General features: G+C 47.2%; 1 protein-coding gene across 6 annotated transcripts in view; it reads right to left on the minus strand.

Annotated features, from left to right (window-relative positions):
- The window catches only part of MYLK (myosin light chain kinase), a 279895-nt gene that overhangs the window by 107559 nt on the left and 151274 nt on the right, over nucleotides 1-21062 (minus strand). For 5 of the 6 annotated variants that reach the window (XM_040484717.1, XM_040484716.1, XM_040484715.1 and 2 more), the window contains 8 exons: nucleotides 16389-16437; nucleotides 15373-15538; nucleotides 14273-14438; nucleotides 12169-12187; nucleotides 10534-11069; nucleotides 9801-10007; nucleotides 4655-4789; nucleotides 1208-1360 (listed from right to left, as the gene is read on the minus strand). In XM_040484717.1, coding sequence (XP_040340651.1) covers nucleotides 1208-1360; nucleotides 4655-4789; nucleotides 9801-10007; nucleotides 10534-11069; nucleotides 12169-12187; nucleotides 14273-14438; nucleotides 15373-15538; nucleotides 16389-16437 — 1431 coding nt within the window. The remainder of the gene's footprint in view (nucleotides 1-1207; nucleotides 1361-4654; nucleotides 4790-9800; nucleotides 10008-10533; nucleotides 11070-12168; nucleotides 12188-14272; nucleotides 14439-15372; nucleotides 15539-16388; nucleotides 16438-21062) is intronic. The other variant, XM_040484718.1, reaches the window with a different exon arrangement.

Below are 21062 nucleotides of genomic sequence, written 5' to 3' on the forward strand. Positions count from 1 at the left end.
ACAGAGCCAGCCTCACCATGAGCCCCTTAATCCCTAAGGGGTGACACTGCTGAGCCCATGGGGCCCAGACTCTCCCTGTGGGCCAGAGGATGCATGCTCTAGAAAAGGGCCAGGCATGGGAATGAGCACAGGCTTGGGGTCATGAGGATGTGGGTCTGAAAGGCCAGCTCCACTTGCTAGCCTGTGTGCGTAGGCAAGTTGCATTAACTTTTTGAGACCTCCAGACCCTTCTGTGTAAAAGAGGGAGAGCACTGCCCTCCCCAGGGCTGCTGAGGTCTAAAGAAGAAAGTATTTAAGGAAGTAACCAGCACATGATTTTCCTCTTGCCCTTTTCAGTGAAACCATGTCCTGTGGCCTCCACACAGAAGGTGGCTTCTCCACACCCAGAAGGTGGCTGTTCACGTTACAGGGAGACTCTCTCCATGAGGCCTGAACCCTGGGGGATGGAGAGAAGAGACATGGTCTCCTGCCAGTTTGCTGGGAAAACAGAGCACAGCGCACCCGGTTCAAGCACCCAGGCCCCAGTCACACCCAGGAGCTGGGGGCCCAGGCTGGGGTGAGAGTGGGGAGGCAGGCTTACCTGAACACCCTGGCCCTGGGAAGCATGCCCCAGGCACTGTAACCATGCCTGCTGATACCACAGCACAGACAGCTGTGTCTTGAGTGCTGTGGCTCCCCTGAAACTTCCTGGGACTAAAGGCTTGGCAAGGATCAATGGATGACCATGATAATCAGATTACTGGACACCATGCTGGTGATGTATGAAAATGAGCCCAGGCTGGTGGGGAGGAGCAGGGGCAGAAGGAAAAGGGGAACAACCTGCAACTCTCTCAAAGCCTCAATACCAGCACTCTGTTACCCAGTAGCCCCCAGCACGGGAGGTGGCATTTGTGAGACACCTAAGTCCTAAGGGAGTACGTGAGTACTCCTCGTAAGTCATTTTTCAGTGTGCAAAGTCTTCACACTGGGAGCTTCTTCAGCCAAGGGAGCCCTCGCCTCCTTCCCTTGAATCTTCCCTTAGCCCAGGTCGGGTGAGGAGGTAGGGAATTGGCTTTTGAATATTCATCTGCCCTGGCACACCCCTGTCACTGTGAGGCCATTCTAGAGGCTATTTCCTCCACCTGCCTGCCTTCAGGTGCAGTGCTCTTTCTCCAAAGCAGATGTCTGCAGCAAAGGTGCTTCTAGAGAGGTGCCCAGAGGCTCCTACCATGGACAGTGACCCGGGCGCTGCAGGACACCTGCCCCAAGGTGTTCTTGGCCAGACAGGTGTAGATGCCATCGTCCTCCGGCAGGGCGTCCTGGATGTGGAGCTCGGCCACACCGGCCTCACAGGAGGAGTGAGCGTACTGGATGGGCTGCTCTGTGGAGGCAAGCACAGGAGGGCTCAGGCCAAGGGGTTTCCAGTGGAGGGGATGTGAACCCTGTCCTCTGCAGGGCTGCTGTTGTCATGTCGCCACGCTTGCTCAGATCCACCGGGGGCCGATGACATGGCAGGCCCACTCCTAGCCAGCTGGACAGAGGCTTGCAGGTGCCATGGAGGGAGGTGCAGGAGCAAGGCTGGGGTGGGCAGGACTGTGGGGGGAGATTCTGGAGGCATTGAGAATGCAGAAGGGCAAGGGACATAGTTCTGTGCATTTTGTTTAAACAAACAGTCCTTACATCTACATCCTGGACTTCACAGAATTCTGAGCCTGGAAAGAATCTTACAAGGTCATCTGGCCCGTAGCCCAGCTTCAGGCACAACAGGCCTCACCCAGACAACATGAGGCTCCTGGCTCCTTTTAGACATCTCCAGAAATAATGACTTCATTCCCACTGCATATATTCATCAGAAGGCAGTTGTGTGACCTCCACCTGATGTTGCAGTTGGGTCCATTTCAGTACATTTTAGGGTCCATGGAAAAGATAAATATGGGAAACTAAAAATGACTCTAGTCCCTTCTTCTCAGAGTCCCCGCTACAAGATGCCCTTTATTCCGGTCACATAAAGTCCTTCATGGAGATAGAGGCACATGCTATGAACGTCATTGGTTTCCTTAATGCTATATGTTCCTGGGACTTTATTATTCCAGGATGTGAGCTTTCATTTCCAGGGGGAAAAAAAAAATCTCATTACTGAATATTCTGGCCTTAAAACAGGAATGTGTCCATTCACCATATTGGAAGCAACTGTCAATTTCTTCCCTTGTCAGGCTCCAGGGTCCTGGTTTGCATTTCATAAAATTGAGGGTGGGCGGTAGGGGAGGGACAAAGTGCAGAAAGAAGTCCTCTCCCTGCAATGCAATGTTTTCTTAGGCACATAGCAACACTTTGTGTCTCTGGGACAGTCTGCAGAGACTGCCAAGCAAGCTTGCCATAGGGCGGGAGAGAAGAGATTCTGCCCTACCTACTGCACTTTATGAAGGGGGTCAGGATCCTGCTACTGAGATGACTGGACACTACTCTTTGCTTTTTGTGAAAATGACGCCCTAAAACCTATCTTCCTTGAGAATACCAGTACATTCCATGACTGCCATCAAAGGGCCTCTGCTGTCGAAATGTGCCAATAAAATGTTTGAGACCTCTTTTGTTACTGGGGGGGTAACTCATTTTGGCCCTACAAGCGTGGGATGGAATGGTGGCCCCCAGAAAGGAGCTGTTGGCTCAGGGCACTCAGAATTATAGAATTGGGAGACCCAGAACTCTCGGACCCCAAGACTGGGAAGACCAGAGTCAGCAGCCAAGGGAACTTGAGCACGCTCTCCCTCTAGTGGTAATGGTGTGGAAATGCCAAGATTCACCAAGAATAAGAAGGTGGGGTTGCTTTTCCCAGTCCTGAGGGGTGCAGACCACGGGTCAGCAAACTATTGCTCACAGGCCCAATCTGATCTTCAGCCTGCCTTTGTATGGTCTGGAAGCTAAGAATAGTTCTTACATATTTTAAATCGTTGAAAAAAAATCAAAGGTAAAATATTTTGTGATCCGTGAAAATCATATGAAATTCACATTTCAGTGTCCACAAATAAAGTTTTATTGCAACACTGCCATACTTATTCATTTACAACTTGCCTCTGGCTGCTTTTATGCCACAGTAGCACAGTTGAGTAGTTGTGACAGAGGCTGTATGGCCAGCAAAGCTGAAAATATTTACTATCTGGCCCTTTATAGAAAATGTGTCTGGACCTCTGGTCTGGATTCTGAGCCAGATGGAAGTGAAACTCTCTTACTCAGATCCTTGACTAGTCTTTCATGCCCATGTTCTGTTCCAGCTGCAAGGAGGCTGCCTGTTTGTAGTCAGTCACAGGATCCGACAGAAGCTCTGTCCATAGTGAGGAGTGGAGGGAAGGGCGACCTCAATTTTCACTTATTTGTCCAAGAAGATGACACATAGAAAGACTACATGGAACCTTCTCTCACTCACTAGAGATAATTTCTACCACAGCCTAAGCAAACTATACCAACGAGGAAGGTTTATAGGTAACACGTCAACGGGATAAACAACTAGGGGCTATTTGGTGCATAGGTGACAGGGTGCCGCTGTCCCTTGAGGGGCATATTCTATCAGCCCTGAAAACTGGCTGAGGTCCCAAACCTTTTGTTCCAGCCTATTTCCTCACCCATAAAGAAGCTGATGCCCAGGGGCGCCTGGGTGGCGCAGTCGGTTAAGCCTCCGACTTCAGCCAGGTCACGATCTCGCAGTCCGTGAGTTCGAGCCCCGCGTCAGGCTCTGGGCTGATGGCTCGGAGCCTGGAGCCTGTTTCCGATTCTGTGTCTCCCTCTCTCTCTGCCCCTCCCCCGTTCATGCTCTGTCTCTCTCTGTCCCAAAAAAAATAAACGTTGAAAAAAAAAATTAAAAAAAAAAAAAAAGAAGAAGCTGATGCCCAGAGAGGTAAAGTGGGGTGTCCAAGGTCATCCGACCACTCGATGGTAGAGGAGAAGTGCCCTTTGTCTCCTGATGGGCAGGTGCCCCTTCACCCTCCTTGTGGATCCCCAAAGCAGACGCTGCTCAATGGCATCAATGTTATGAAGTGTTGTTAGTTCTAAAATTAGATTCCTCCCATAATTTTGGAATTGAAAGGCTTTTTTAAAAAGAGAAGAGTGATAATACGAGATAACCAATTTTTTTCCAAAAGACCTTACCAGGCAAAAACAAACAAACAAAAAGTTGGCATGTCTCTCTAGGACTATACCATTAAAAAAATTACTGGTCTATGAATCCCCAAACCAACTGCCACTAAATAAAAGGTGAGGTTCCATGAGTAACTTCCAGTGTGGTTCACTAATTTAATTTGTTCATTTATTGACTCAGCAAATGTTTATTGAGGGTCTACTATGAGCCTGGCCACAAAAATGAACCAAATTGCTTGTGCACCCATGTACCAGGCACGTTAACTGTTTTGTATTAAGGAACTAACTTAATTTTCACATCTGCCACTCTGGAAGGTAGTTGATGTTATTCCCATGTTGCCGGAGCTCAAGGCTCAGATAGGAATAGTAACTTGCCCAGTGTCCCCAGCCGGGCAATAGTAGGCTGTGATCTTTCTGCACCCTGTGACCTCTGTACCCAGCATTTCCTACTTATGCATAGATGGTTCTGAGCAATAAATGGGGGAAAGCCAAGTGAGTATGCAGGCAGGGCCAAAGGGCCCAGAGGGCTGGAGCAGGGGGAACTCACCATTGAGCAGCCAAGTGATTTGGGGGACCGGGATCCCCTGCACTGAGCACTGCAGCACAAAGTCCTGGCCCTCAATGACAGTGCAGTCCTTCAGGACACTGGAGAATGAGGGAGCCACCTCCATCACAGCCAGCTCTGCAAGGGCAAAGAACAGACAGGCCACCTCAGACCACCCTGGCCTGCTCTGGTGACAGACTGCAGTCACCCTGAGCCTCACAGGCAGATGCCTCACTGCCCCAAACACCCGGAGCTTCCTTAGGAGCCTGGCTGGACCTTAACCTATCTTCACACTTGGAGGCAGGCAGCACCACAGGTGTGGAGACCTGGAGTGGGAGGCAGAGAAAGCGGCAGGGGCTATTTCATGGTCACAGAACAGCCCAGGTCTGGGAGTGCTCAGGACACGGGCCTGTACCCCTTCCCCCAACCCCCGCCCCGCACCCGGGACTCAGGCACCTCCTAGGTTGGCTTCCTTTTGTGTCCTGGAGCATCCACAGAACTTCTTCCCCACTTTCTCGTGCCCCTTCTCTCCTTTAACATATTCTATCAGACCTGCACAATCTTGGGAATATCTTTGTACTTGTAGAGACAACATGCCCACTGGTAAGGACGTTTCAGTTTTAATTACTATTTTTTCCAATTCCAGGACAAAGACTCACGTGTGTTGTAGTTTTCCAACCTAAGCCGATGGTTCAGGACCACTGGGGGCCTGGGACTATGCATTACTAAGTTCCCTCATGATTCTGATGCATATTCGAGTAGAGAACCACTGAGCTGAACTTTCTAGAAGCCCTCTACATTGGTGAATTGGGGAGCATTTTGTAGTTTGGGGATCTTAACTAAGAGCAGTAGGAATAGATAATCTCTTCTACAACTGGAACATGCTGCAGAAACGTCAAGGTGGCTGACAGCTGAGAAGAGGAAATGAGTTGGTTCAGCATCTGTCTTTGGCTCAGGTCATGATCTCACAGCTCGTAAGCCCCGCGTCAGACTGTCCACCGTCAGTGCAGAGCCTGCTTTGGATCCTCTGTCTCCCTCTGTCTCTGCCCTTTCCTCTCTCTCTCTCTCTCTCTCTCTCTCTCTCTCTCTCAAAAATGAACATTAAGAAAAAGCCTCACCAGTGCGTTTCAAGAGAAGCTAGTCCAGGCAGTGGTGAGGGTAAGCCATATTATACTGCAGGAGTTTAAGGGCAAACACGGGTACTTGAGGGCTAACTATGTGCCAAGTACTTTTCTAGATGTGACTGTGACAGTGCCATGAGGTTGCTATCTTAAGCTCACTTTACAGACCAGGTTAAGCCCAATGGTGAAGACAGGCTTTTTGCCCAGCTACATCCGCCCTTCTACCCCCACACCAGAGCTCCCCTACAGGGAGAGAAGGCCGCAGGAGAGCAGCCTTAGTCAGAATGATGGTGCATGTGATCTTCACTGCCACTGAGGGAAGGGATGAACAGACTACCTCGAGAGCTGTGGGAAGGCACTTCTATCCCTTTTCCCAGCCAACATCAAATTCCCTCCCAGGGAAATGCCACAGACAGCCATTGAAAAAATACGGACTTCTTTGTCAGACCAACATGGGTAAGAAATATGCCACCTTTCACAAGGTGTGTGACCTCCAACAAGTCATTTAGCTTCATTACAGCTTAATATTCTCATCTGGAAAATGGGTGTGACTACAATGATCTCATGAGACTGTTGGGATAACTGAATGGAGTAACAGAGATAAAGCATTTATTTATTTATTTATTTTACATTTATTTTTGAAAGACAGAGAGAGACAGAGCACAAGTGGGGGAGGGGCAGAGAGAGAAGGAGACACAGAAACTGAAGCAAGCTCCAGGCTCCGAGCTGTCAGTACAGAGCCTGACGCAGGGCTCGAACCCACGAACCATGAGATCATGACCTGAGCTGAAGTCAGATGCTTAACCAACTGAGTCACCCAGGTGCCCAAAATCAAAGTCATTAAAACAAAAAAATTTTTAATGCTCATTTACTTACGAGAGAGAGAGAGAGAGAGAGAAAGAGAGAGAGAGAACGAGTGGGGGAGGGGCAGAAAGAGAGGGAGACACAGAATCCGAAGCAGGCTCCAGGCTCCAAGCTGTCAGCACAGAGCCCGACGCGGGGCTCGAACCCACAAACCACGAGATCATGACCTAAGCCGAAGTCGGACGCTCAACCGACTGAGCCACCCAGGTACCCCCAGAGAGAAAGCATTTAGCACAAAGCTAGCACAAATGCTAGCACAAAGCCTGGCACGTTGAGCAGGTCTTTGCGGAGTGTGAGCTGTTGTTATCAAATGGAACCTGTGCATCAATACTACACCTGCAGCAAGTTTGGGGTGAAAGACAGTGGAGAAATCAAGGAGGAGCTTCAGGGGCCGTCGAGCAGAAGGAAGACTTTCTTTCCTTTTTCAGCATAGGGAAGACCAGAGCATACTTCTAGGGAGAAGTGAGAGAGACTCTGGATAAAGAGAGGGAGACAGACTGAAGAAATGATGGGAGAGTAAATCATCATTAAATAAGATCTTTGTAGAGAGAGGAAAGGATGGAGAGGGAAGTCCAGGTAAGAGAGACAGACAGCTCTTCTGCAGCAACGGGACAAAAGGGAGAAAGAGGGTGTTGCAAGAGAAGGTGAAAAGACATGTGTCAGGTGACCTGCATGCTGGTGAAGTCATCAGGAACGGTTTTAGACCAGCCAGTGTCTCCAGGAGGAGGGGGAGTCGAGAAGTACTTTTGCAATGACAGCATAAGGGCTTCTAAAATCCACTCCTCCATACAAGTGACACTGGCAAACACAGGACATACAAGGACATACAAGGACACTGGCAAACACAGTCAAATTCAACTTTTTCTGAACTCTGGGCATTAACCAAAGACTTACAACATTCTGAGCAGCATTCATTCAAAAACAAACAGCTGACTGTTGGTAAGAAGAGCCAGCTTTATGGCGGGCTTAATTCCCATCCCGTTTGCCCGGGGTCTGTGGTAGCTCTGAAGACCACATTCTCTTTCATCCCTACCTGACTGTAAGGAGAATCTTGATGCATAGCTTCCATTTAATAATAATGCTAGTTAACACTCCAACAATGTTGGTTGGCAAAATGATGCTTTTTAACTTTCGGTGGACATGATGCCATGTGTCCATCCCATGCATAGAGCCTGGGATGATGAGGCTCAGGCTCTTGCACTTGTGAACTCTATAGGAACTCCCACCTCCAAATGGAACGGATACTATTTCTTATGAAGAAATTCATGAACATAGGAAAAATCCCAATTGAGAAGTAAATCAACTGTATTCATGTAGTGAGAAGTAAGATTACCCCCACCTCTTCCTAAGAATCCCCAGTTTCCCTTCCTTGAGTCAAGTCGTGGACCCTTCCAGAAATGTTTTATGTACACGTAAGCATCTGTGTGCACATATCTACATAGATTCTTTTTCTTTTGTGCAAATAGCATATGATACACACAGCTCTGCACTTGGCTCTTCTCCCTTACTGGTATATCTTGGACATGCTTCACCATCAGAGCCCACAGATCCGCCATATTTGTTTTACTGGCTGCATGGAATCCTACTGTATGGATGAAGCACTAAGTTCTTTTCTTTTCCTTTCTTTTTTTGGAAACATTTATCATGGCAAATTTCAAACATACACTCTAGTAAAGAGGGCAGTACAGTGGATTATCATATATCTGTTTCTCAAATTTAATAATTATCAACTTATGGCCAATCTCATATCATTTTAATGCCCACCAGCTCCCACTACACATGGATTATTTCTGAAGAAAATATCAGAAATCATATGATTTCACCAGTAAATAACTCAATTTATATTTCTAAACTACACAGACTTAAAAAAACCCCACAAGATCATCGTATCTTAAAAATAGCACTAATTCCTTTATATCAAATATCTTGTGGATGCTCAAATTTTCCTTGTGTTCTCATTTAAAAAACATTTTTAAAGGTGTCTCAATCAGGATCCACAGAAAGGCCATGGATTACAACTGTTGATATCTCATGTATCTTTTCATCAAAGTTTCCAATTGGAAATTTTCCTTCCTCCTCTTTTTCTTGCAATTTATTTGTTGAAAAAAATAGGCAAAGAGTATTTGTCCCATAGACCTACCAACAGCCTGAAATTTGCTGACTCTATCCCTGTGGTTTAATATGTTCCTCAATGGGCTGAGGGTCCCTAAGTAGCATTCAAAATAAGGAGGAAATTTTATAGAGATAGATGGGTATAAGGATATTTATCACAGTTTTGTTACGACAGTGAAAAAATGGAAACAACGAAAATATTCAATGATAAGAGCAAGCCTAAATCAGATACGCTATTCTATGAAATATCATATGGCTGTTCAAGTCATGTTTTTGAGGTGTGCCCGGATGGCTCAGTCGGTTAAGTGTCTGACTCTTGGTTTCGGCCCAGGTCACAATCTCATGGTTCGTGAGTTTGAGCTCCACGTTTGGGATTCTGTGTCTCCCTCTCTCTCTGCCCCTCCCTCTCTCTTTCTTAAAAATAAGTATGCAAACACTTTTTAAAAATCATGTTTTTGAAGAATATTAAGGTAATATAGAAAGAAATCGTATAGAAAGATGCTTATGTAACATGAACAAATTAGAATAGAAAGCAGTATACAAACAGCACAATGCCGATTTTGTTTTAAAGACATTAAAATACCTTTTAATGTTTCTGAGTCATAAGACCATCTTGTGTTTAAATCCCCCACCGTGAACATGCATAACTTTTATAAACAGATATTTCAGTAAACATAAAAGATGCGGGATCCCACATCATCTCCTATGACTCTAAATGTGTATATTTAGTGAACATTTGGTTCTCTGTGGTTACAAGAATGAGTCATGGCACTCCTTGGACAGCTGAGGAACCCAGAAAAGGGAGTTCTGGGCAGGGCTGGGCATGGGGTGTGGGCATGCTTATTCTGAGGGGACTGTGGCGTGAACTCCTGATCAGGAGTTACGGTCCCGGAGCAATGACTTTGTCCTTGGCATGTGGGTGGGGACGGTGCTTCTGTGGGGTTGTACACCCTGCATGGGGGTGGTAGGGGGCGACACTCCTGTGGTGTAGGAAGCACCCCATGGATGGCCCCACCACGGAAAACCCAGGGTGACTGGAGGAGTGTACTCACGTTTCACCAAGAGAGTCCAGCCACAGGACACCTGGCCTTGGACATTGGAGGCCGTGCAGCTGTAGTTCCCACTGTCCCTGGCCCGCGCTCTGAGCAGGCAGAGGTGATGGCATCCGCCTTCCTCATAAACCTCAACGATGCCTTCTCGTCTTCTCATGGGGGCACCTTCCAGGAACCAGGTCACTTCAGGCTTCGGGGTCCCTGAAACTACAGGGCCAGGCAAAGGGCATGAGGCTCCCAGAAAGCGTACTGTGCCAGTGGGGCGGGCGGCATGCTGGGCCCATGGGAGGAGCTAGGGCTGGTGTGAGCTGCCCTCCCACTGAAGAGGCTCTTACCCCTCACCCTGCACTGTGCAGGAGTAAACATCTCAAGATGGAGGCAGGGTCCTTGGGGAGGACAGACATAGGATGACAAGCCAGGTCTCCAGATCAGCCAAAGCCAGCAGAAGGGAGAAAAGAGGAGCCCCTGTGGCTTGTTTTTTGATGGTGATATTGATGATGGGTTTTCCCCTCTAGAGTGGTAAGAATTAGGGCACAGGGCCGAGGCCCTATCCAACAACGAACATCGGGCCACTGCTGGGTGTTTCTCCAGAACAAGGCACATTACTAGACTGAGTCCTTCCTGAGGGAAGACCCCTGTGAGGTGGCTTCTGGGCCAGGTGGGAGGGAGTAGCCACCCAGGGGCTACATTGGTGAGGTGGGGTGGGGCAGTGACCCTCTTCAGCTCTACTCACCCTCACATCTGAACTTGACTATTTGATCTTCACTGACTTCCTGGCTTTGGGGCTTGCTTTCAAATTTGGGGAATGTGTAATCCCTCCGGCTCTCCATGGGGATCTTCCTGGTAGCAACCTTGCTCACAACCTCCTGGCTTCCCAGGCCAGAATGCCTGGTGGGGAGGGTGGCCGGAGGGGGGGCAGCTGGCCTCTCCCCGTCTTCTCCAGAAGGAGAGAGGGCGCCCGAGGCCAGTGCTCTTGTTTCCGGCTGGACTTTTGCGGCCTGCAGGGTGATGGTGCTGGAAGTCTTCTGCAGGATGGGGCTGCTCAGGGCTTTCCTAGGTGGGTCCCCAGACGGCTCCAGCTTGGACTCCCGCAGGGGCTGAGGATGGCTACCTGTAGCCCAGGTCGGGGAGCCACCTCTCTGGGTGCCGGAGCAGTTTTTTCTTTCAGCTGCAGGCTCCAGGCTGCCCAGTTTCAGCCCCTGCGTGGCTCCATTGGTCACTTCCTTCCTGATATCTGATTTGGCTGCCTTTGTTCCTCTCACAAATGACCTGTGTGGTGGTAGTTTGGCAGGGGGAGGGGCGGGCAATGGGGAGGGAGGAGGAGAAATAGAATGATCATCTGGTTACTCACAAACACTACTCTTCACGGGATCATGAAAGCCTACCAATTAAGACAGAGGTCTCTCTCTGCAGCTTTCTCAGCTTCCCAACCCAGAAGGCAAGCAGTCATTCCTGACACTTCCCTGCCCCTCATCCCAATCCAGAATCCTGTCTGCACTTATCCAATCAGCCTTTTTTCTCCCCCTCCACCTAAGTGCCACCCTAGTTCCCACCACACAACTGGCTCCCCCTTGTCCCCGCTGGCCCCCTCTGATCCGTTTGGTTCTCTGCATCCATTTTGGATTCTGCGTGAGAAGCACAGCCGATCTTTGCTGCGCTGAGCTTCTCAAGATGGCCCATGAGAGCCGGCTCCTGCTGCCTCCTGGACCTCACAAGACTATCTTCGACGCCTACCATGCTACAGCCACACACGTGCTCTTGTGGCTCCCCTCCGTACCCCCCCTCTCCTGAGAGTGCTCCCTCCCTGAGCTTTTCCTCTTCTGGTTAACACCACCCTTCAAGGGCCTGAGCTCAATGTCAAGTGTTCAGGATGGGCTTCTCTGAACCTCGAATCTAAATTAGCGCTGCTCATTACCCTTCCTCAGATGCACGGCAGCTGGTAACTATCGTAGCTCCGATGAAAGCCCCTTCTCTCCACCAGATGTCTGCCCACCCTGCAGACCCAGCGTCTAGCCCCGGGCCTCACGCATGGACAAGGAAGCTCCTGATGAAGACGTGCTACATGGGCGAGTGGATTCTGCCTGGCACAGCACCCTTCCTAATGACTGCTAACTGGTAAAGGCATTGGCCAGACTCTGGGAAAGATGACAGCATTGTGTCTTCAAGAGTCTCACTACGATGGCAAGCCTACTACAGAACCTGTATGGCCTACTGCAACAGGAGAATGAGACCAAACACAACCATGTCGCCCAACAGTCAGTTCTCCCTCCTATATGACGACTCGGAAATTCGAGGCATTTCTCCATTACAACCTCTTTTCTTGCAGGGCATCCCAAGATGGAAACAACGACTACAAGCCTAGACATACCTATTGGCATTGTCCAAACCTGGAAAAAGGGAGAGGGGTAGACTGTTAGTGGAATATTACAGGTACCGAGAGGAGAAAGTGATAAGACAACACTGTTTTTCATTTCTTATGGAGTGTTCACGTCCCCAGCTCCCACTCTGCCCCTCACCTCCACTCCTACCTCCCTCACTCCCTCAGCTTCCTGGTCCTGAACTACTCAAGTAGATCTGATGAGCTCCTCTGAGCCCTCCCCTGAGACAATGTCAACATTTCCAGGGCTTCCCTGGGCCATCTATGGTGGCCTCAGTGGCCATACTCTGTGCCACGGGACCTGTCCTGTTCACTAGCCACAGAAGGAAACCAATTATGGGACAAACAAAAATAAACATCTGAAAAGTTCAAACCCAAACAGTTTAACTTACATATGGCCCTAGAAAACAAACCTCCCAAAGTGACCAGTTTTCACAAATACTTGCTTTAAAAATATACAGGGATGGGGCGCCTGCGTGGCTCAGTCGGTTAAGCATCCAACAGCTCAGGTCATGATCTTGTGGTCTGTGAGTTTGAGCTCTGCGTCCAGCTCTGTGCTGACAAGCTAAGAGCTTGGAGCCTGCTTTGGATTCTGGGTCTCCCTCTCTCTCTGCCCCTCCCCCGCTCATACTCTGTCTCTGTCTCTCAAAAATAAACATTGAAAAAAAAAATACAGTCAGTTCTTCAAAGAGAAAAAAATACCATATATTTTTTCCTGCCACATTGTTTTTTAAAAATTTTATTTTGGAAAATTTCAAAACATACACTAGTAGAGAGGATATAACAAACTCAGAAAGCCATCACTCAGATTTAAAAAATAGTGACATTTTACCAGTCTTTCTTATCCCTCTTTGTTTTGGTTTTTAGAGGAATTTCTTCTGGGAGTATTTTTTAATAAGTTTATTTATTTTGAGAGAGAGAGAGACAGAGAGAGAACCAGAAGGGGAAGGGCAGAGAAAGAGGGGGACAGAGGATCTGAAGTGGGTTCTGCTCTGACAGCAGAGAGCCCGATATGGGGCTCAAACTCATGACCCATGAGATTATGACTTGAGCCGAAGTTGGACGCTTAACCGACTGAGCCACCCAGGTTCCCCCGGGAGTATTTTAAAACATATCCCAGGCAACGTATCATTTTGCCATTAAGAATCTGAGAAGGGAGCAGTTCTTTAATTCAGTGCTAGGGCAAGTAGAGGGAGTGGTTAAATCACTCTTCTCAATGTCCAACAGTGAGTCTCCATCCCATGGTGAGCTGTAAAGTCTACTTCTTTCAGGACCAGGACTTTTGATAGTATAGGATGGAATAGAGAATACCAGCACATACTGTACATAGTACAACTCGGGATTGTTTTATGAAACTTGTTTCGGTTTGATATGTTTATATATATATATATATTATGTCCTGGGTTGCAACGTAGAACTCTCTGTGAGTTGAGAAAAACACCTGAGACATCAATGGTGAAGACGGCAAGGAGGAATCGTTTCTGAGACAGGAAGAGGAGATTGAAGGTCATTTCTCTCCCTGACCCCCCCAAATCCCACCTTGCTCAAGGTTCCCACTCTGCGGAGTGATGCCAATCCCCTTCCCTGCCCACACTCCTGCTTCCACAGGCTGGATGTGGCGGAGCCAAGGGGAATGCAAAGAGGAGACATATTCAAAGAGATTTCCTAGGGAGAACTGACAGGGGCCGATGCCTACAGCAAGGAGGAGGCAAGAGTCAAAGGAGATGCTGAAATGCCCAGCCCGGGTGAGAAAGAAAAGCAGAATCCAGGGGTAGAAAGAGTTAAGTTGAGGGAAGACTTGAAGAGAAGGACAGAGTAGATGATAAGTTAAATCTTAGGCAGGTTAAAGTTGAGGTGATGGTGAGACATGAGCAACGTCGACTTTTCCAGTGGCAATTAGAGATACAAAAAGGAGTCTGAGCAAGAAGAAAAGGCTGCAGACACAGGCGTGGGGCACAGTGCAGTGACTAAGTTCAAGATCTCGCCCGTAGGGAAGGCATGGGTATGTGGGCGGGTCAGTGTCACACAGATCTGTAATGAACAGCAGCTCCTTCTAGGAGGGGCCTTCTGCACTGGCCCGCCCACCAGTCGATACCTTGGATAGAAAGCTCGGCCGACATGGAGGCCTTCCCCGACCCATTCACCACCAGGCACGTGTACACTCCCACATCATCTCGGCTGACCTCATGGATTTCCAGAACTTGTACTCCATTCTTCTCAGACATAGATACATGGGCACTTGGCTTCAGGGGAACATCTCCCTGTGGATGGGCAGAGGGTAGTTTGGTCAGAGAAACCTGTTTACCTTTTGGCACTATCCTATCTCCTGCCAGTCCCGGGGGGACAGACACCAGGCACAGGCAGAACCCTTTGCTCTGGGCTCTGTCAATGTGCTCAGAGAGGAGTCCTTGGACAATCCAAGGGCCCTGACTTGAGGTCTATGTGTGTGGTGCGGCATCAGGTCCAGCTTAGAGCAGGCATATGGAAGTTGTTCCAAAGGAGCCCTAGTTCCAAAGGAGCCTAAGACATCCTACATTCCTCACTTTGGTTCTGCTTTGCCTCCCTCTCCTTTATTCTTTTCCCAGGGTCAGTCCAGGAGAATTAGGAAATAGCTAAAAGTGTCCCATCACTCATTTTCATCCAGGAGTTCCATCTATGAAAGCGACTCTCGCAGGCCTTGACCCCAAATGTTCCCCACGTCTCCTCAAGGCCCTGTTCCCCCTCTCCTCTGCTCTGCCTTCACCTTGTCCAGCCCTGAATGAAATACTCCAGACAGTATTTTGAGATAGGTGGGATCATCTCTGCCTCACAGATAAGGAGACCAGGGTTCCAAGAGACAAATGACTTGCCCAGCATCACATGTTTCATGAATGATGGAGCTGTGGCTTGAAACCTAGTCTCATGACTTCAAATTCCACTCTCTTGACATGGTCATGTCTGTACTGACTCAGAAGTTTAATGCTGTTTGGGGAGTATATGGATTATAGGACATTGATGGCTGAGTAACAGAGGCAGAGTGTGCAAATAGGGGCAAGAATAAGCATGACTACTGACCTACAGAGAACCCTAGAGAACGACTAGAGTTGAAACAGAAGGAACTGATTGGAAAGACAGACTCCTGTCGGTCCAAGGGTCTAACCCTCCACATTCAGGGTCCCCAGGCCTGGGCCAGAGTTGGGGCAGATAAAACCTCACCTTGAGCCACGTGACCTGGGGTTGGGGCCGGCCAGTGATCTTGCAGGAGAACCGTCCCATCTGTCCCTCTTTGACTACGGCTCGACCCAGCTTGGTAGCAAACTTCGGTGGGCACTCTCCCCAGATGCTGGGACGGGTCTCCACCGCGGGGGCTGCAAATCTGTCCCTGGAAAGAAATCAGCAGAGTGCAGTAGCAATTCAGATATTCTCTCTGCCCTCCACCCACGTCACTTAAGTTGGGTCAGATACCAGCAAAGGGCAACCTTCCCAATTCCATGCCTTAAACACATTTCTCATGTACCCTCTGGAAACGTCTGTGGCACCAAAGCCTGTTTCTTCTACCTCCTGAACATCCAACCAGACTTCATATAAGAGCCTCCCTTGAAGTAAGGTATACCTGAATTCTACTGAGCTCTGGCCAAAAGCCTGGGTTTTGGCCAACAGACTGCAAGCAGAAGTGACGTTTGCCACCTCTCAACTCAACCCACAAAAACCGCCTGTGAGATTCTCCACACTCTCTCTCTAGATGCAGAAGATCCAAGAGAAGCTCCAAGGCCAAGAGATGATGGAACCATAAGAAGGAAGGAGCCTGGGTCCCTGAAAGATGATGGCAAGGCTTTCCACCTGTTCAAGAATATCTAAGTGGACTTTGATATAAGTTGTTATAGCAGCAACTGTTACTTATCTTTACCAATACAGGTTTACTTTCCATAAGAGGTGTCACATATTGATTGCCTCTTCTAGGTCTGCTTACTTACATCTTCTGACTATTGCCTTGATTGTCAGTGATCCCTGCAGACTATGGCCACTTCTTCCTCAGCATTTAGCAGTTGAACCAGTCAAAGGGGCTATCCACAGGCATTGTGTGAGGGCCACCTCACATCCCTGTAGGCTCCAGTGTTAAGTTATTACAGCCCAGGATGTCTAAGAATACTCACACCCTAGACCTGGTTCTGCCAGGTCAGCAGGAAAAGCCAATCTGGCCCTTCCCTTGGTTTGAATATTCCACAACTTACCCCAAGGTTTTGGAAACAACAGGCTGACTGTGCTTCTTCACAAAGGTCCCTGCAAGTAGAAAACAAAGAGAGAGAGGCTTGAAGTCAGGTCTGAGCCACCAACTCAGAGCAATGAAAGTCAGAAGAGTCAACAACAGGGGTGGGGATGGGATACTGACAGAAACAGTTCACCCCGACTGAGCCTGTCCTGGGCCAGGCACTATGGTGGGCACTTGACATAACATCATTTAAGGAGGCTGGTACTACATTATCCTTCTATGTTTTAAACAGACGAGAAAAAAGAGATTTAGAAAAGTTAAGTTGCTCGCCCAAGTCACAGAGCCAGTAATAGTGCAGAAATGCATCCAGGTGTGCCTGTTGTAGAACACTCAACCATTCTGCTGAACTATCCCATGCCACTGGACCTTCTACTTAGGGGATTATCTGTGGCGATCCAGGGCCTCTCCAGAAGATGAGCCTGTTGAAGGGAAGGAGATGCACACGCATCTCTCACACTAGATCTATTCACATTTGATACAATCAACATTGCCACCAGCATCTCACCAGAATCTGCATCAGCAGCACCGTGGATACTACAGGTCCTGGGTAAGGTGGACAGGAAGCAGTTAAATAGCAAACCCAGTCAGGCAGCTGCTACTGGGGTGGGACAACTCCTAATGTGACCAGGAAGTGACTTTAAAGTGGTGGGGTGTTTTTCAGGAATATGGAGGTTTGGGAAAGGAGGACATTTCCGAGACGGTGATCAGCCTGGAAGTTGTTCTCTTTTTGCCACAACCTGGGAATGTTTACAAAACCCTGCCCAAGGCACACATAGAAGGTGTGGAAGTCATTCCCTGAATATCAGCAGGCAGCTGCAATGGGAAATCTGCAGGGTGTTTACTGGAAGAGGGGTAAACTTCCTTAAATTCTAGCACCGATCACATCTGTAGGAAGGCACAGGAACACGGGAATGGAGACTGCGTATTTCCCTTGGCCATATCAGGTTTACGGATGAATGAACCTTCGTGGAAAAGGATTAACAGCTAACACCAGCATCACATGTAAGTTATGGTTCCAGTGGATTGTCAATTATTGTACATGTATTTCTGTTTAACACAACTATTCAGTGAATTGTGTATAGTTTTCATTCCATAATGTGGGTTTGGTTCTTGCCATTCAATAGTCTATTCAAGGTTAAAAGAACTTCTAAGCAGATAAAAGGAGAAACTTGTTCTGGGAGGACCCAACTGACAATTGCAATCAAGATGCTGGGGCCCCTCAGACACCTTTGGAGGAAGGGCAAACCATTCAGTCCTTTTTTAAAGTATTGGAGCGAATAAGAATCATAAGCTCTAAAGAGACTCTGGTCTTAGACCAGCACCTTCCTTTCTGTGCCTCCAAATCAAAGGAAGTGATGCTAAAAGTAGAAAAGAAAGTTTACAAAGCTTTTCATTTCAGTCTTCTTGGTAACAGTAAAAATTAGAAACTATAAATGTCACACAGTAGGAAGATAATAAGTGGTTAAGTAAAGTGTACAAATGAATATCTTATCCTGCCACAAGATTATGTTTAAGAATATATGAAACATACAGAAATACATTACAGTATTTTATCAATTGCTCTTCGGCATACTTCACTTGGGTGGGCTATGATCCTCTGTACTCTAATGAACTCATCCTGACTACTGTCTTGCCAGACGCAATGGATAATTCTGTCCCCCATCACTCAGGTGCTCAACAGCATTTGACATGGGGCTATTCCACTCCCAAGTACATGCTCCTCCAGACCCTCTGGCTTTTGCCAGGTGCCTACTCTTCGTCAACCACCTTCTCTGTTCCACCTTTGCACGTGGGAGGGCCCGCATGGCTGAGTGGGTCCTAGTTGTGCACTGCTGATTCTCCCCCCCTACCCGCCCCCCCCCCACCACAGGAAGTTTTAGATATCATTTATAAGCTGATGACTCCCAAACCATATCCCCACCAGAACTTCTTCTTTTTAAATTTTTTTTAATGTTTATTTATTTTTGAGACAGTGAGAGACGGAGTATGAGTGGAGGAATGAAAGAGAGAGGGAGACACAGAGTCTGAAGCAGGCTCCAGGCTCTGAGCTGTCAGCACAGAGCCCCATGTGGGGTTCGAACCCATAGACTGTGAGGTCATGACCTGAGCCAAAGTCAGACACTTAACCAACTGAGCGACCCAGGCGCCCCTCCCCACCAGAACTTCTTATTCATTCATCAGAAGTATCCAGAACAGTGCCCAAATCCTTGTAGGATTCAAATTCTTGTAAAATAAATGAACTTTATGGAAAAAAAAAAAAAGAGAGAGAGAGAGAGCGCATCCTACAATATTATGAACTCAATGTGATCTTAACTAGGAAAAAATAAAGCATCCAAGCACAGGAAAACAACCAGAAGAAAATACATCAAAATATTATTAATAGTAATTATTTTTGGGTGGGAGAACTATGAGTAATTTATTCAGCTGTATTTTTTGAAACCTATAAATGTAATGGTAAAGAAAAAACAAAATGTAATCTAGTTACCAAAAATAAGGGGGGAAAAAAAGAAGGGGCAGATGGAGAAAGAAAACCAAAAAAGGAAAAAGATTCTGCTACCCCAACAGAAGACTACTATCGGCTAACACCATGGTATTAGCCACATACCCAATCGCTGAGACGCCCTCCAAAAAATATCTATGTACCATTCACTGCCCTCATCATGCTACTGTATCACTCATTTCATCTCGGAGCAAAGATTTGATAAAAATTAGACTGATTATCTGATGAATGGATATGCAAAATGTGGTCTATTCCTATAATGGAATATTATTCAGCCATACAGAGGAATACAGTACTAGTACATGTTACTACACGGATGAACTCTGAGGAAATTCGCCAAGTGAAAAAAGCCAGACTCAAAAAAATATATGTGATTCCATTTATATGAAATGTTCAGAAGAGGCAAATGGATGGAGACAATGCACATTAGTGGCTCTCCAGGGCCTGGGGGAGGCAGATGGGAGTAAATGCTCAGTGGGGATGCCAGGGGCGGGGGGGGGGGGCTCTGTTCAGGATGATGAATAGTTTTAAAACTAGATGGTGGTGGGGTGCCTGGGTGGCTCAGTTGGTTGAGCGTCGGACTTCGGCTCAGGTCATGATCTCACAGCTCATGAGTTCCAGCCCCGTGTCGTGCTCTGAGCTGCAGCTCAAAGCCTGGAGCCTGCTTTGGAATCTGTCTCTCTCTCTCTCTCTGCTCCTCCCCTGCTCTCTCTCTCTCTCTCTCTCAAGAATAAATAAACATTAAAAAAAAATTAAAACTAGATGGTGGTGACAGTAGCACAATATGGTGAATGTACTTACTGCCACTGAATTGTACACTTTAAAATGGTGAAAATGGTAAATTGATGTGTATTTTAACCACAATAAAAAAAAATAGGCTAAGCATTTTTAAGACTCTTGGGAGCTAAACATCTTAATCCAAAGGCTAAAATTCCTGTATTACTTAAAAAAAATAGAGCAAAAATATGGCACTGCCTAAAAGAACAGGAAAAGAATGCTGTCTGGAGGAACTTTTATATCAGGGTGAGAGCAGTTTATGGTATGATCCAAAGGTAACACACCAAGCAGGCAGCTAGAAATGGAACAGAGTGCTTATTTTAATGTGAGTTAACACTGGAGAGTGGACATCAAAACCAAAAGAGAATGTGGGCTAAAATAACCAACAAGGTCTATTTATAGGCAAAAATTTGAAGTTGCAAGTTGTCAGATAAGGCAAAATTAATTTTGTGAAAGTATGAAAATCTGGCAGAACAGTAAGGCTAGGGAAGAAAATAAGTGGAAAGGGGATTAGGATGGAAATGCCAAAAATAGAAGAGTAGGTTAAGAGAACTGGTGAAGACAGGATCGAGTTAGTGAGGGGGGAAGAAAAGGCCAAGGCACTGAAAATATTGAACCAGTTCTCTTAGATTTTTCAAGGACGAGTAAAAGAGAACGCTGGCAGGTTTTAGGAGTGAAAAGTTCAACAGTGGAGGGAACGAGGGTTTTTTTGTTAAAGGACACATAAAGACCGGGTTGAGACAGAGAATGCTGCCGACAAGGGGAGTAATGTGATCAAGATGGCAAGGAGAAGTGATGCTTCCAAAATACGTGATGATATAACTATCACCCAGACAGGGACTCTCTGCACTGGAAGCGACATAAGTAATAATTCTGCCAGGACAACAAAAGTAAACCAGGATTGTTCTAGGCAAACCAGGGAGCAGATGCCCTACTTTGCAGGCAACTTCAGAGTGGATTTTAAGGACTGCTTAAAACAGTGTTGTTGTTGTTGTTGTTTTGAAGTTATTTATTTATTCATTTACAGATGAGGGGAGGGGCAGAGAGAGAGAGGGAGAGAGAGAATCCCAGGCAGGCTCCACGCTGTCAGTGCAAAGCCCGACACTGGGCTCATCTCACAAACCATGAGATCATGACCTGAGCCAAAATCAAGAGTCGGATGCTGAACTGACTCGGCCACCCAAGTGCCCTCAAACAGTGGTTTTTATCAGAAAAAAATGCCCATTTTTTATAACAGATATTTAGTAATGCCCCCTGTGCCATCCTGAATTAAAGTTTACTGCTAACTCCCATATTTCATCTCAAGAAGAAAATATAAAGCCCCAACTAAAATATTAAGGGAAAATAAATTATAATGAT

This window comes from Herpailurus yagouaroundi, unplaced genomic scaffold (assembly GCF_014898765.1).
Source record: "Herpailurus yagouaroundi ecotype Mexico unplaced genomic scaffold, PumYag 162, whole genome shotgun sequence".
In the NCBI taxonomy this organism is placed as follows: Eukaryota; Metazoa; Chordata; class Mammalia; order Carnivora; family Felidae; genus Herpailurus; species Herpailurus yagouaroundi.